The sequence below is a fragment of the Alnus glutinosa genome, chromosome 10 (genome assembly GCF_958979055.1).
Source record: "Alnus glutinosa chromosome 10, dhAlnGlut1.1, whole genome shotgun sequence".
Classification (NCBI taxonomy): Eukaryota; Viridiplantae; Streptophyta; class Magnoliopsida; order Fagales; family Betulaceae; genus Alnus; species Alnus glutinosa.
In genome coordinates, this window is record NC_084895.1 from 4301263 (window position 1) to 4318265 (window position 17003).

Below are 17003 nucleotides of genomic sequence, written 5' to 3' on the forward strand. Positions count from 1 at the left end.
AATTTGTAAGGTCATTTTTATCTTTTTTTTTTTTTTTTTTTTCCTTGGGGGATATTGACCTTTTTTGTGTGTGTAATTTAGAAAGGACATTGACACAATTAATAGTTTAAAAAGACATTAACAACAAAATAATAATTTGATGGGAATATATGTACTTTTCTTTATAAAAAAATTAGGCCACTAAAGTTTGGGAAGTCAAATAATACATACTCATCCCACATTTTGGGGCAAAAAAAAAAAAGAATGGGAAAGTAAAATAAAAGGTAAATGTCTAATAAATCCATGAGTCGGAGCGTCATTCGAATTCGATCTCTCACTTTTTGAAAATCAGTATTCGGTGCTTAACTTTTTCGCGAATTTGAAATAGGTCATTCAGTGATTTTTTTCATCCATTTTCGCAACCACCGTTTGTGCCACGTCAGCATTTTCGCCATATCATATTAAAATATTAATTTTTTTATTATATTATCAAATTAAAAAATTATTTTGTATTATTAGTATTTTTAAAAAAAGAAATTAAAAATGAAGGGGTTTGACGGTGGCAACCCAGCCACCCCTAGTCGTGAAACCACCCACATCATGGCCTCCGATCTCCCACCACCAAACTCCAAAATCGAATCCCCAATCATCACTATCAGCCTTTGACATCTGCTGTCCTCCAATACCACCTCCGGTCGAAGTTGAGGATGACGAAAATAACATGTCCAGCGGATCACTACCTGTAACGCCCCACCCCCAATGACATAATATTATCCGTTTTTTGCTCCCCAAACCAGACTTCCCAGAAGGTCACCCATCATGGGATTGCTCTCGCAGAAGCACGCTTAACTGCGAGGTTCTGATAGGTTCATGACCATCACGGCTTAAAAACGCGTTGTGTCATAAATGGTGCATTTGTAATTGTACATATAAGCACATCTTCATTTCCATGCGATGTGGAACGTCACAATCACCCCCTCTTGGGACCCAGCATCCCCGCTCGCGACCATCTTGAGCTTGTGCACGCTCCCACCATCTCAGGCTGAGCAATGGTTCTGATACCATTTGTAACGACCCACCCCTAATGACATAATATTGTTCGCTTTTGGCTCCTCAAACCAGACTTCCCAGGAGTTCACCCATCCTGGGATTGCTCTCACAGAAGCACGCTTAACTGCGGAGTTCTGATAGGTTCATGACCATTACGGCTTTAAAACGCGTTGTGTTATAAATGTTGCATTTATACATATAAGTACATCCTCATTCCCAGAAGATGTGGGACGTCACACTACCAGAGCTTTATACCAGTCTCATTCTTAGAACCAAAATTCACACCGAGCATCCCAAAATCGCTCATTTTGGAATTGAAACCCGAATTCACTCCCATAAAATCGTCATTACTTGAGCTAAAACCACTAGAGGGGAATGCGATCGAGCTGGATTTTGATGCATTCTGGAAAAAACCACCACCCGATTGTTTCGATCCAAAATCAACCAAAGAACCAAATGGGTCTTTGTTAGAGCTTATCCCAGCCCCACCTCCACTACCCACACCTCAGATAGATGGACCTCCAAGATTCGGACCCTTGTCGACGATTCTGATACCGGTGGTTGAACCGGATGAATTCCATCCCTTCATACGAAAAGAAGGGCTTTGCTTGCTTCAATTACCGTTCAGAGCCATCCAATAGCGTACCAGAATCAAACATTTTGTGTGCCTCGAGACCCAGATCGAAGTCAAAGTTGGATTTTGACTTACCGTAATTCGAATTCATGGTTTTTGATTTTACCACTATTCAGATCTGAGTGTAATGAAATTATATTTTAGTTTGTGCTCAGATCTGGCTATTAAGAAGCGTACAGATCTAAGTGTAATGCAATTATATTTTAGTTTGTGCTCAGATCTGGCGCTATCAAGAAGCGTACTTGAGAGATCGCAAAAAGCAGAGCTTGTAGATCACAGAGAGAGCAAGAGAGAGAGAAACAGAGGGTAATGGTTAGTAGTTCCTAAAACGAAAAAGCCTTGCTTGGATTGACCAGGGCCTGGGGGTGGCCGCGAGCCACCCCCTCCCACGATGGCAGCCACCTCCAAACCCCATCATTTTTTTTTTAAAAAAAATAATAATAATACAAAATAATTGTTTAAATTGATAATATAATAAAAAATTTATATTTTAATATGATGTGGCGAAAATGCTGATGTGACACTAACGGTGGTTGCGAAAATGAACTGAAAAATTACGGAAGGACCTATTTTAAATTTGCGAAAAAGTTAAGCACCGAATACTGATTTTCAAAAAGTGAGGGATCGAATTCAAATAACGCTTCGACTCAGGGATTTATTAGACATTTACCCTAAAATAAAATATGTCAACGTGGTTTATCTGATTTATATTTAGTTTCATTTGGTATCAAAATAAATTTAGAGGTCTAAGGTATGCCAAAAGAACAATTTATGTCTTATAGTCGAATTTCGTCCACTGAATTAACAGATTCTATTAGTATGATATTGACTTAAATTGGACATGTGTCATAATTTGTTCTGACATATTATAATATCAAAATCAATTAATTTAATGGATGGAATTTAATTATAGAGAGCAAATTGTTATTTTGATATACCTTATGGACCTCTAGAGATCATGTGATATTGTGAAGCTTTTATCCATATTCCTTTGGCTTCTATAACCATGGCGATTACTCCTTCCCTTCACTCCACTTCCCCATCCCTCTCTCCTCTTCTCTCCCCCAAAACCCATCACTCCTTTCTCTTTCCTTTCTCTCAACCACACCTCCCCATTCGTAAATTCGACCGTTACACTTTCCTGACCGTTGGTCCCCGCCACAATCTCCACCTCAGTTTACGGCCATGTGCTGTGAATTTAAACTCTCAGACTATAAAGGCCGAGGCCTCTGTTAACAGAGAGCCCATGGTTCCTCCTTATAATGTTCTGATCACTGGGTCGACCAAAGGTCAGCTTTTGGGTTTCTAAGTCTCTCTTTAGTTTGAGCTTTTGATGGTTTTTGAGGTTCTGCTTTCCTAATTTAATGCTGTTCTTTGAATGTGTTTCTGGGTTTTATTTATGTTGGCTGTTTTTTGGCATTTAGTGGTACAATTTAATTGTTAGAGTGTTATTTATTTTCTGGGGGTTGATAATTTGTTGTAAATGTTTGATGGGTTGTGTCAATACTACTGGTTAAGTGTTTGACATGCTTTGATATTCAACATCATAGAAGCGCTGCGTAGGTTGTGGACCGATATGAGATTTGTTCGGTTGGTAGAAGCTGGAGGAAAAGAAAGCAAAGAGATATTTTAAACTCTTAGAGTTTTCTTAAAGCAAGATTATGTAAAATCATCTTCGAGAAGTGGGTATAATGTCTCATCTCCTTAAAGAAATATAATATCGTTTTTTCTATTGGGTAAGGAATGAAAATGGATTGGTGTTGAGGAATGAGGACAAGATAGCACTTTCCTTTTATTTTTGTTGAAATTCCAAGGCATGGATTTAATTATATAGCGATTATCAGGTTTCTTAAGCTTCCAAGAGACAGAACTAAAAGCAGAAAGGTTGTTCAGAATTATATTGCTGATTCTATATTACATGAGAGAGAGGAGAGATGTAATGCCCCAGTGAAATTAACTAATTAGTGGTTAACTTCATGGTTTGTCTCCCAGTCTTATTCAAAGATGAATATGACCACATGGATTTCATCCTCTCCGAAGAGACTCTGCAGCGAAAGACTTTCACTTGTAACAAGGAAGGTAGCCATTAAAACCCACAATCATATCATAAACACTTAGAACAATACTAAAGCATCATAACATAGATAGTCACTAAATGTCAGGGTCAAAAGACCAGTCTCGAAATTACCCAACTTAATACTAGTGGTCATGAAAATAACATCAAAAGAGTCATGGCCTAGTCTTGATAAGATAAAACGCATAGATAATCTCAATCATACTATCCTGGATTTCCCCATCCGCATCCCACATTGCCTTAAGCTGAACCGGATCCAATTCCTTGAAAATCACATGGATCACATCCTCCAAACGAACCATCATCCTCTCTGGCATCGACATCTAAACAACTAGTTATAAAACAATGTATGTTTTATAGGTAAAAAAGATACAAGCGTAAGTCAACGACTTAGTGAGCAATAATGCACATGATGCACATGTTATCATGTAGTGAACTTAGTTTAAGACGTAAATTACATGCAACAATGTAAATTATAGTTCCTCTTTTAACAAAATTATCGTGGATGCAATACATATATAATATATGCTGGAGTCATATCATAGTTCAATTCCATATGGTCTACGTAGAATTTTAACCCCTTCCTGGCAGGGTTGACGCTCTCCCGAAAGACTTGTAATTCAACACCGGTGCCCCGAATATTTGTACGTTACCATCCATCACTAGCAGCCCGACCGAGTCCGACCTTGGGTGGCCCACACCACTAGTGAAGTCTGTCTATAGTAACCACCACTCAAGCATAATTGCGCTGGTCACAAACCATTGGATCCAAGGTCTAACATAACAATAGACTTTTGACCATAAAGAACTGTAAACAAAACAGAATAATAGGTTAAAAAGCCTTAAGCACTTGATGCTTAGGTCTTGATATTGATATTGTATATATAAAAATATTACAAGGTGCCATGTATGGCAGTCTATAATTACAAAGGTTCTATTCTATAATTACATGGTAGTATGGTAAGTGGTATCTTGACCTAGAGGCAATATAGCCGTTTGAGAGAGATATAATTACAGAGAGGATCCGAAGGTGTGCTAGCCATTGTAGGTCTGATATGGTGCGGATATTCTGCTGTCTAGTTTAGGAAGTCTTCCTTGAATCATGGCTGACGGCTCTAGGGTTTGTCTGCTATCTCGAAGAGTGGCTGAAGCTGTAGAGTAGGGTTTGTGTGTTGTAGTGGTGGCTGAGGGCTGTTCGGGTAGGCTGCTATCCTTAACACCCCCTCGCAAACGGATGGGAGGAACGACTGGAAGTTTGTCACGCAAGAAGCAGAACCGATCAGCAGTGAGGCCTTTGGTGAAGATGTCGGCAACTTGTTCTAGGGTGGAGAGATAATGGAGTTGGATGTCGTGGTTGGTGACCTTTTCGCGAATGAAATGAACATCTACTTCGATGTGTTTGGTTTGTGCATGGGACACAGGGTTGGTGGCTAGGGAGAGGGCTCTGGAATTGTCACACCAGATGGTTGGTGGTGAGGGCAGTGGGATTTGTAATTCGTGGAAGAGCATGCGGAGCTAGTAGAGGTCGGTAGTGGTGAGGGCCATGGCGCGATACTCGGCTTCTATGCTGGATCTTGAAACAACATGCTACTTTTGGGCGGACCATGAAATGAGGTTTGGACCAAAGAAGATACCAAACCTGGTTGTGGAGCGGCGATCGTCAAGATTGCTTGCCCAATCGAAGTCACAAAAACCTGTGAGTGTGAGGGGACCTGACATAGCTGGTTGACCGAGTAGGCAATGTCCAGGCGAGTGAGAGTAGCATACTGAAGAGCACCGACAATTTGACGATATTCAGATGGGTTGGAGAGGACTTCACTAGTGAATTTGGACATCTTGGCACCAGAGATGCAGAGCGTGCGGTAGGGCTTGGAATCTGTCATGCTAGCATGGTTGAGAAGGTCATGAATGTACTTGGATTGCCGGAGATGTAAACCTTGAGAGTCCCGGTTGGTTTGGATGCCAAGAAAGTAGGATAGGGATTCGAGGTCCTTCATAGCAAAGTCGACCTGAAGTTTGGCAATGATAGTTTGCATGGTGGCTGCATTGTTACTTGTAACAATTATATCATCTACATATACTAAAAGAAAGATGTGAGAACTGTTAGTGTGATAAGTAAATAAAGATAGATCAACCTGAGAGCTAGAGAAGCCAATTTCTAATAAAGTATGTGAGAGCCTTGTGAACCAGGCCCGAGGGGCCTGTTTTAGGCCATAAAGTGCTTTGTGTAATCTGCACACGTGGTCAGGAAACATAGGATCCACAAACCCTTGTGGTTGTTCCATGTAAACAACTTCATCAAGAAGCCCATGAAGGAAGGTGTTGGAGACGTCCGGTTGTTTGATGTGCCAATCAAACTGGACAGCCAAGGCAAGTAGTAAACGAATAGTAGCTGGTTTATTGACCGGACTAAAAGTATCATGATAATCAATTCCAGAAAGTTGGTCGAATCCTTTGGTGACAAGGCGGGCCTCGTAGCGTTCAATGCTGTCATCTGGGTTTTGTTGTATCTTGAACACCCACTTGTTGTGGACAACATTATGGTGCAAGGGTCGGGGGCATAGGGACCAGGTTTGGTTGGATAATAAGGCTTGAAATTCAGCGGTCATGGCAGTAACCCATTTAGTTTTGGAGGCTGCCTAGCTGTATGAGGAAGGTTCAGGGGGAAGGCTGACAGAATTATAAGTGACGAGAGGATGCTTTATGGTGTGAAAGGTGGTGAAGCCAAGATAGGTATGGGGTTTAGAGGACCCGGTTTGGGAACGTGTAACAAGATAGTTGCTAGGGACAAGGAGAGTGTTTGGCAGTGGAGCGAGGACAGGAGAAGGAATGGAGTCGGGAGGTGGGGATGGAGGCAGAGTGGGAGAGGGAGAGGTTGTGGCGGCTATGGGAGAGGGTTGGTGAGTGGGTGGAGTAGGTGTGGAGGAGGTGGGAGAGGTTGGAGTCAGGAAAGATGGGGTAGGGGTACCAAGGTCAGGGGTAGGTGTGGATGGTTTGGTGGAGTTGAGAGGAGTTAAGGTTGCTGGTTGGAATAGAATGGGAACATCGGGAGGGGTGGTGATTTTGTAGGAACCTTGTGAAAGAGAAGGCGTTTTGGCTGGAAATTTGGACTCATCAAAAACAACATTGCGAGAAAGATATACTTTTTGTGATTGAGGATCAAGGCATGGTAGCCACGTTGATTGGCACCATATCCGAGGAAGATGCAAGGCTTGCTTCGAAAAGAAAGTTTATGGGCAGCATATGGACGAAGTAGGGGATAACATAGACAACCAAAGGTGCGTAGAAGCGTGTAATCTGGCTCTTTCTTGAAGAGTTTGAAGAAAGGTGAGGTGTTGTGTGTGACAGGAGAAGGGAGACAATTAATAAGGAAGATGGAGGTAAGAAAGGAGTTGACCCAATATTTAGGAGGTAATTTGGATTGAGCCAGCAGCGTTAATCCTGTTTCAACGATGTGTCTATGTTTCCTCTCAGCAATTTCATTATGCTGAGATGTGTGTGGACATGTGAGATGGTGAAAAATACCATGGTTGCTTAAAAACTGTTTGAATTTGGTGGAGGTGTATTCTCCACCATTGTCAGTTTGAAAATATTTAATAGTATTGGAGAACAGGTTTTCAACAAGTAATTTAAATTTAATAAAGCACTGAAAAACTTCACTTTTATTCATAATAGGATACATCCACGTGAATCGACTGTACTCATCAACAAACAAAACATAGTACTTGCATCCACTCAGTGATGGAACCGGAGAGGTCCAGACATCTGAGTGTATTATTTCTAAAGGACTCGATGAACTCCTATTGGACTTTGAGATAGGTAGTTGCTTGGCCTTGCCAAGTTGACATGACTCACACACAGTGGATTGATTGACAAAACCGAGAAGGGGGAGATGCTGATGACGAAGTAAATTCTGGAAAATAGAGGTAGAGGGTTGGCCGAGACGTTGATGCCAAACCATGTCTGTAGTTTTAACACCAAGAAGAGACATGAACCCTCTACTTTTATTCAAGGACTTAGGATGTAATCTGATAGGGTACAACCCATTTTCACTGGGGCCATGAAGTAGCACCATCCTTGTCGAGTTGTCCTTCACAGTGAAATCAACATTAGTTAGAGCAAACCAACACTTATTAACTTTACAAAATTTATTAATGGAAAGTAGATTTGTGGAAGCAGAGGGGCAATGTAGAATTTTGGATAGAAGAAAATTAGATGATGGAGTAGTAGAAGAGTGACCAAGAGAAGAACCAGTTTGTGTAATATGCAAACTTGCACCATTTCCAACGCCAACAGTGTCAGAGCCATTGAAGGGCTGAGCATCGTTGAGGAGAGAAGAGTCAGGTGTCACATGCGTGTTTGCACCAAAATCAGCAAGCTAGTCGTGATTGGCAAACTCTCCATTAGTCTGAGCAGTCATGGCAGCAAGCTCCATGGGCGGGTGGTGGCCTTGGTAGGAGTAATCCATACGATGATAGCAGTCCAGGGCGCGGTGACTGCTTTTACCACAAATCTAACAAGGGGAGTACTGTCGTGGAGGTGGGGCAATACTGGAAGGATTGGGGTTGATAAGAGGAATTATGAGATTGGAGTGATGGAGGATTTCTGGGAGAGAAGTGAGGGTTATGGTATGAGTTGTGGGGAGATGGGTGACGAAATTGGCCAGGGGGTCGTGGTACAAACCGGGGTTTACGGAAGGTGTTGGGGCTGTTTCTGAAGGTTGTTGGACTGTGAGGTGGGCGGGAACGGTGGGCATGAAGGGCAAAGGAACCTGCTTCAGGATTGAGGGCTTGCTGTTGATTTTGGAGGAGAATTTCGTGGCTAGGCAATTCAAATTGGAAGTCATGAAAGGAGTTCTCACGATCACACAAAGTAAAGGCAGTAACAAAAGAGTTGAAAGTGGGGTTTATACCATTAATAATGAGGGAGATGAGATCATCATCTTCCATCAGTTTGCCTACGGCAGAGAGCTCATCAGCCCATGATTTGGCTTGATTGAGATACTCTGTGAAGTTCTTGTTCCCTTGTTGCAAGCTTTGCAACTGATGCTTGAGGTGGGAAATTCTAGATCAGGATTGAGCGGCAAAACGTGTTGCCAGATTGCTCCAAGCAAGCCGTGATGTGTTTAAACCGTACATCGATGGCACCAAGGAGGGAGCAAGCGAACAGATAATAAGATTCAACAATTGCTGATCTTTGCGCAGCCATAGAACATAGGCTGGATTGGGGACTTGAGCATCGCCAGCTGCATTGGCGATGCGTTTTGGAAGACACGGGTCTGTTCCATCCAGTAAACCTTGGAGGTAATAACCACATAGAATGGGCTGAAATTGAGCAACTCATCCGAGATGGTTAGGTCCCTCCAATTTGATGCTTCCAAGTTGAGTGACGTTAGGCATGAGTTCAAGAGCTGCAGGGTTGACGACGGCCATGGAGAAGCGTTGGCTATTGGTTGGCTCTGATACCGTGTAAACAAAACAAAATAATAGGGTAAAAAGCCTTAAGCACTTGATGCTTAGGTCTTGATATTGATATTGTATATATAGAAATATTACAAGGTGCCGTGTATGGCAGTCTATAATTACAAAGGTTCTATTCTATAATTACATAGTAGTATGGTAAGTGGTATCTTGACCTAGAGGCAATATAGCCGTTTGAGAGAGATAGAATTACAGAGAGGATTCGGAGGTGTGCTAGCCGTTGTAGGTCTGATATGGTGCGGATATTCTGCTGTCTAGTTTAGGAAGTCTTCCTTGAATCATGGCCGATGGCTCTATGGTTTGTCTGTTGTCTCGAAGAGTGGCTGAAGCTGTAGAGTAGGGTTTGTGTGTTGTAGTAGCCGATGAGGGCTGTTCGGGTAGGTTGCTATCCTTAACAAGAACAACCTGTATAATAGTAAGCTCATGGCCGTTATCCCGCACGTACCGGTGTACCATATCAAACGATGCAATTTAATATTTACTATCTTTTACATGCATGCTTTTCATAAAATCATCGTTTTCATTATCTTGTCATTAATCACTCATTTTCACAAAACAAAGTTCATAATAATCAAAAATATATTTGAAGTGAGTTGTAAACATGCATGTTTTGGTACACAAACTAATTATGATATGCAGAGAAAATAATAACAAGTATTCATGTGAGTTTTTATTCACTTGAGTCGTAAGGTGCTTCCACAAGCCTTGGGTTCTCAAGTTTCCATTGTGATGGGCTCGCCGGAAGGGAGGATTCTCCCTTCCTCTTCCCTGGAAGAACCCACGTCCAAGCCTCTTATTCAATACAAACGTAAAGGGAGGAAGCCAAAGCCGGTGGTGGGTCAAGGAAATCATGAAGATGTGGGTTTTCTCAGGCGAGGGTTTCTTGAGTCGAGCTCCTCCTCTCTTTCACAGGCAGATCGTAGTTTCTCAAGCGCCCGCCCTCTCAATTTTGCGGGTGGTTTCCAGGCTACCTCTCCTTTGGAGCTGTCCTTGGCGTGCTCTATGTATTTTGGGGATAAGGGGGATAGAACTATGGCTTTCCTCTCTGCCCTTGATGAGGACCATAGGAGGTGGATATGATTGAAGATTGTGAGCTTTAGGGGCTTAGGGTTGGGTTGTTTTGTGGGCTGTTCCTTGTCAGGTCGGTGGTGAGGCTGTTGCTTCTTGTATACTTCTTGTGTACTAGGGGCGCCTTACGCTGTTTTTTATAAAATTACAATTACTTATCAAAAAAAAAAAAAGGTGCTTCCACAAAATCCTCCTGAAGTACCTCGAAATCTGAGAAAAGACTTAGTATTAGTTCTAAACTCAAACCGTGATCTTAAATGTTCAAAATAGACTTTCTGCTTGATGGTCAAATATTCGGATCGAAAGGTCGTATGTTCGGCGTCTACATTTAACGTTCGGCTAGTGGAGATCGAATGTTCGGTGATGGGGTAGAAACCCATTTCCGAACCTAAAGGACACCAAACCACACTTCTAAAACAAGCCCTAAGGTCTTAATATGACCCCTAATAGATTCCTAAGCCTTCATAACACTTTCATGCAGAACTAATCCAACGCTAAACTAGTATTAAGGTCAAAACCAAGTAAGGATGTATAAGCAGCTACAGATAAGGACTAAATAGTAAGTATGTAACATATCAACTATACTATGAACGAACTAAGTTGTGAAGATTACCTCCTTAGGATGAAATTGGCTCATTCCTCCTTCAAGAGACCTCTCTCCCTCTCTCTCTCTCTCTCACACACACACACACACACACTCACACAAGGGGTAGAATGAACCAAAGAAGGTGAAAGTGAGCTGAGGGGGCGTAGGGGTGGGTATTTATAGAGCTGGGTTTGCTGAAGATAAGAATGTCCTAGTTTTTACTCAAAACTGTAGTTCATTGAACGTTTGGTCACTTGGTCAAATGTTCGGTATACTGTTTTATCTAGCGGTTTTTGGGTTAGATTGAACGTTCGGTGGTCCCTTCTGACACAAAGCTGACTCGTGAACAATGACATACGTTAGGTCGTCGAACATTCGTGACGTAATCTTCAAACGTTCGATGTATTGTGATATCGAATGTTTGGTAATCCTGGCATAATGTTCGGTTAGGGCAGAAAGTAAAAAAAAAAAAAAATCTTTTCAACCAACCCTAACCCCCTACCAACACTGATTAAGGCTTACTTAGCCTTAATAAATGTTCAAGGTATTACAAAGGGAGTATTACTTTACTTTTGAGGAATTCCGTTGGTATTGTTTCCATTGGTTTAGAGCACTGTCAACATACATTGCTCATAAAGTTGAAAGTTAAATTCTAAATTAGATTCTATTCTCTCTTCCTCATGTCTTTAATTTTCCAGATTTTTTACTTGGTTTTTTCTTTCATTTATTTATTTTATAAATTCAGGAATAGGTTATGCGTTAGCTAAAGAGTTTCTAAAAGCAGGTGACAGTGTCATAATTTGCTCAAGAACAGGTAATGACTTACTTGGTGTGCCTATATTAAATTCTCCCTATCATATAATTTAGTTGCCTCATGGTCAAAACATATATTGACACACGCACACACATTGTTGAGAATTACTCCGGAAATTTGGCATTCATATTATATGGGAGCTTTAGGATTAATTCAGTACTTATTTAATATCTTCAGTTAAATTCAGGTTTGATTTCCTGCCCCCCCCCCCCCCCAAAAAAAAAAAAAAAAAAACTTGTATTCAGGAAATTTGTGAATTATTTGAGAATTTTGTTTTTATGCTTCCAATAGATCATCATTCTTTTCACATGTTTTGCTTTCCCTGGCGAATTAAGTCCCATTGTATGATATGAACAGGTGAAGGTTTGACTTGAATAGTTATTTTGAGCTTGTGATTCTATTACCAAATGACTGCTGTTTACAGTTGCATAACTTTTTTTTTTTTGGACAGCTGAACGGGTTGAATCTGCTGTTCGGAGCCTGAGAGAAGAATTTGGGGAGCAGCATGTGTGGGTACCTCCACAGGGACTTTTGAATATTTTCTTCTGTTTTTGCTACCACTGTCATTTTTCCCTTAATGTTTACTTCCTGGCTTAAGCTGTTGTTTTACTTAATGCTGCTGTCTGAATCACTCCATCCTTCACAGGGTACTAAATGTGATGTTAGAGATGGACAGGATGTGAAGGATTTAGTTGCATTTGCACAAAGAGAACTGAAATACATTGATATATGGGTATTAATGCTAGATATTTTCCTCTTTGTTACTCTATTTGTTTAATGTTAAATTCTAGTTATTTCTCTTAAGCTGGATAAAATCATGGGTTAGTTGTTCTTGCTGATTATAAATTTGTACTTGGTGTTAAAAGTGACTTTTAGCTGGATATTTATAGGTTTACTTGATAGTTTTAGATTTAAGCAAACTTAGTATTATATAATGACTCATGCTGCTATCTATGGGTATAGGATTACTTGCTGAATGACATGAAGTTAGCCTGAAGAGTCTTTTGAACAGTTAGAGGAGCATAAATCTTTCGAATAATCATGAAGAACTGAAAGATGATAAGTCAATAGTCTAGCAAAATAATTGGTCAAGAAAATAATTCTTCAGCTAGAGGCCTACTGTATGTGCTCTGTTTTTCATGGTATTGAGTGGGATTGGTTTTTTTCTTTTCTTTCTTTCTTTTAGGAATCCCACAGTCATGGATTAGGTGAGTATTTGATTAGGTGTTTATATACCTGTTGGGCCTGTCCACGTACAAGTTTAAGCTTTTGGGTTGAATGCTTTTACATGGTATTAGAGCTCGGTTTGTTTGTTCTTGGATTCCATGTCCAGGCCGATTTATCTTTGTTTTATTTTGATTGGGAAATTGGAGACCCACTAGTTTAGCGTTTGGTTTAGATACTTGAACACTTTCAATTTTCGCTATTTTGGATTGATGCTAAGATTCAATTCAAAAAACCACTTGTGAATGAGTTTAGCCAAAGTTGCTCCTTTTCTTTTTTTCTGTTATTGTTTTTGCTCTTTTGATGTGCTACTCTGAGCAGATTCAGTTGTGTTTACGACTAGCTCTATGTTGAGAATGATGCAGATTAATAACGCAGGATCAAATGCATATAGCTATAAACCACTGGCAGAAACTTCAGATGAAGATCTTATGTGAGCTTTTGTACACTTTCTATCCCCTGTTAATGGCCAGGTTCTGAGTTGTTCATAATATGGACTCTTTCCGTGCAGTGAAGTTGTAACTACAAACACCCTTGGTTTGATGATATGTTGCCGAGAGGTATAATTGTTTTTTTTTTTTTTTAAGTGGCCTGTTGAAGGTATATTGTCACACATGAATGTTGACTGATTCTTCAGGCAATAAAGATGATGTTAAACCAGCCTCGAGGGGGTCATATTTTCAATATTGATGGGGCTGGTTCAGATGGAAGACCAACCCCTAGGTACCCTCTTTTAGCTTACTTCAGTGTTACTTTCTAAACCAGCTAAAAAATTTTGGTTACTATTTATCTTTATCATGCTGCTGCTTACCTTTTGCAGCGTGCTCTTCTTGTTTTGACTGAAAATATGCTTGTAGAGAGTCCTACTAGTTTGGTTATCATAATATGATAGGTCCTACTAATCTAATAGTGTCCTTTTTTTTTTGTGGGGGGGGGGGGGGGGGGGGGGGATCTCTTTTATGCAATCTACTTGGAATACTGATAAAAACTGGCTGAAAACTGCTTTCCTAAGGGATATTGATTATTTAATTGCTTTCATTGTACTGATAGAATAGTTAAAAATATCACAGTAAAGAACATGGAGGGGTTGATGTATGATGTTATTTGATTTATCTTGTTTACTTGACTGTTGACTCATATGTAGTGGCCATTTGGTGCGTTCTACCAACCAGATTCTGCATTTTGTTTTTGAAAAATTGGAGGCAATATTAGAAACTTTCCCACAGATCCTCTATAAGACTTCTTAAAACCTGTACCTTGGCATTTAAGTACGTGTTGGTGGTTACCAAGTTGATATGGTGTCCCCAGTACAGACCCAATATTCATCTAGGTCCTGTAACTACCATTGTTAAAGTTCATATTGGCTATTGGTTTTCTAGGGATTTGACCATCATCTCTAGTGGGAAGTTGTCTCTTGTCAGTTTGACTGTGATGTGTAGCACTACATTTTTCCACTTATGTACTAGTCTTTGATACATGCCATTTGTAAACAACAAGTATATCCCCAAGAAAGCAGAAGTATATGCATTTAATCCTAACAAATAGTACATTTCTGCCGATCCACATATATGTTAAGCTTTTCATTTAATGTTCAACTCATGTTCATTAAAGGGCTTCTTTGATTCCATGATGAAAAATGAAAATTGACTTCTAAAATAAAGCAAGTGTGTGTGTGCACAATGTGTTAACAAAATAATGCGGAAATAAAATAATACAAGAATATTCGTTAACGAAGTGGAAACTCAAGATGAGAAAAACCACTCCGGGGCAGCCAAACCCAGGAAATCCACTATTTAGAAGACAAGACTATATACAAAGTAGTAACACTCACATACCCCTGATGCAGTGGTCGTACCTTGCTTTCTCGTGTAACCCAACAAGAACGATTCCCAACCAGGTCTTTTACTTGAAGGGGTATTCAATAGAATCCTTTATCTTAGGGCCAACCCCTAAGATAGACTTCAGTTAAAGCGCAGCAACAGCACACATAGCAACGGCTTCAGAGAGATCAACTCAGCTCAATAACCGCACAATATAGCTCTCTAAGCACTACTGGAATTCAATACCGAATTTTTGCAGTTCTCAAGCCCAGGGACCTCTATTTATAGGCTGAGGGTTCAAATGAGCGTCTGGCTTGATAAAACTAGGCGCCTTCCGGACGGTGGTCATAGGCAGCTCGGACGGACAACTGTGCGACCGAAATTCTGAAAATTTCGCTGAAAATCTTTCCTGTTTGAGAGTCGCGTCCGGACGGTCACATGTCTGCTGCAAGTAATTTCCATATAAAGGCTTCGCGTGTCCGGACCAGGAGGTTGATCGTCCGGACGGGTGATCTGATGCACGCAATTTCCATATTTGATACTCGCGCGTCCAGACCATGATGACTGGCATCCGGATGGTTGGATTTGAATTGCGATACTTGCCTTATGGATTTAACGCGTCCGGACAGGAATCCACGTCGTTCGGACGGTTGCAGCAATCTTCCCATAATTGTGTTTTGGAAAGAAATCCTGAAGCTTGTCGAGCACTGAAGATCGTCCGGACAGGTTGCTGAAACGTCCGGACGGATGCAAGCTGGAGCAGTTTGAAGCTTCTCAACACAGAGGAAGGTCCGGACAGAAAACCATGTCGTCCGGACGGATGATGCTATGGACAGCTAGGCGTCCAGACGGCTGGCAGGGAACTGAATTTTCTGACTTGCAAACCGTGCAGAATCTTCTGGAAGCACTTCTGAATAGCGAAATCCTTGTTAAAAAGCATCATTACAACAAAGTGATTTTGTCCAACAGAATGTAGCCAATTACAAACTAACACATGAAAATGGAAAAGAAAAAATTTCTTAGTTGTTTATATGCTGGGAGAAAATTGTGGGGAAAAAGTAAGGTGAAAGGGAAGGAACACAAATAATTTTGGCTTCCCTTTTTCCTCTAGTATCATTCTGTTGCCTCTTTTATTGGTTTAGTGGTTGTTCAGTTGTTGAGATAACACTTTTTGGGAATAGAAAGAGTTAAAATGGCCAAAAAATTCAAATCTTGGGATTCTTACTTTTCTTCTTAAACAGTGAGAAAACTAATTCTCTCTCTCTGTGTGGCACCACTATGTGACTTCAATTTGCCTTCAACATCACCAGTACCCAGCAACTTCTGTCAGCACTGTCAGCTCCATGCTGCTTCCATCAATTCCTTCAGTCACCACACCAACTGCCCTCCACCACCCAGCCATTGGCACTGGCGTCTCTCCACCTTGCTGACATTACCACCTAAGCCACTATTAGTGCCTTACGGGTGCTTTCAATTGAAATATCTATATGTTATATCATTGGAGCATCATATTTACTGTGACAGACATGGTTCATCTATTGGTGTTGTTTTTGGACTGGCTTTTTTCAAGAATGTTGTAATCATATTTTCTGGGATAAATCATATCTCTCTTCATCTTTTGAATTTTTCATTCATGCAGTCCCACTATATCATTCATGTGATTCAGTGCCACTATAATTATATATTGCACTTTTAATAATAATAATAATAATAAAAAAAAACTATATTGTGTTCCCTGGTCTCTTATGTAAATGGTAGTTGACATGAAGAGTTACCTTATTCTATCGACGTGCTGTTCAAATCAAACAGCTGGGTGATGGTTATTTCTTTCTTTTTCATTTGAGTAGATTTGCTGCATATGGAGCCACAAAACGAAGTGTGGTGCATTTAACAAAATCATTACAGGTATATGGTCAACTTGTTTTGCAAAGCCAGGGATATTGATTTACATTAAAAGTCTTATGCTGTCCATGTGTTGACTTGCTGATGGAATCTGTTTCCTAACTGCTTAATTAGTTTAGATGCTGATCCCTGAAACTGTTTGGGCTACAGCCAGTTTTGTGTCCCTTTACCATATCAGGATTCAGCATCTGATGGTGTGATGCAACTTATCTAGGAGTCTATTACGACTGTAATCAGCTTAGTCATTGAGAAATTATCACTCTGTCATGCATTTTTCAGAACTGGGAACTGGTGTTGTTCCTGAGAAGTTATGAAGTAATTTTCCTCCTTTTTTTTTGATGAATAATAATAATTTTATTAAAAGTCAGCAAA

At 40.5% G+C, this 17003-nt stretch overlaps 1 protein-coding gene across 4 annotated transcripts in view; it reads left to right on the top strand.

The window, feature by feature from the left end:
• The first annotated feature begins 2615 nt into the window (after positions 1-2615).
• LOC133880230 (chlorophyll(ide) b reductase NOL, chloroplastic) overlaps positions 2616-17003 on the top strand; it is a 31519-nt gene continuing 17131 nt past the window's right edge. The window contains exons 1-8 of one of the 4 annotated variants that reach the window (XM_062319136.1): positions 2616-2952; positions 11617-11685; positions 12137-12198; positions 12332-12418; positions 13275-13342; positions 13421-13469; positions 13547-13632; positions 16577-16634. In XM_062319136.1, the coding sequence (XP_062175120.1) occupies positions 2670-2952; positions 11617-11685; positions 12137-12198; positions 12332-12418; positions 13275-13342; positions 13421-13469; positions 13547-13632; positions 16577-16634 (762 nt within the window). In that variant the 5' untranslated portion in view covers positions 2616-2669. The remainder of the gene's footprint in view (positions 2953-11616; positions 11686-12136; positions 12199-12331; positions 12419-13274; positions 13343-13420; positions 13470-13546; positions 13633-16576; positions 16635-17003) is intronic. The other 3 variants (XM_062319139.1, XM_062319137.1, XM_062319140.1) reach the window with 3 other exon arrangements.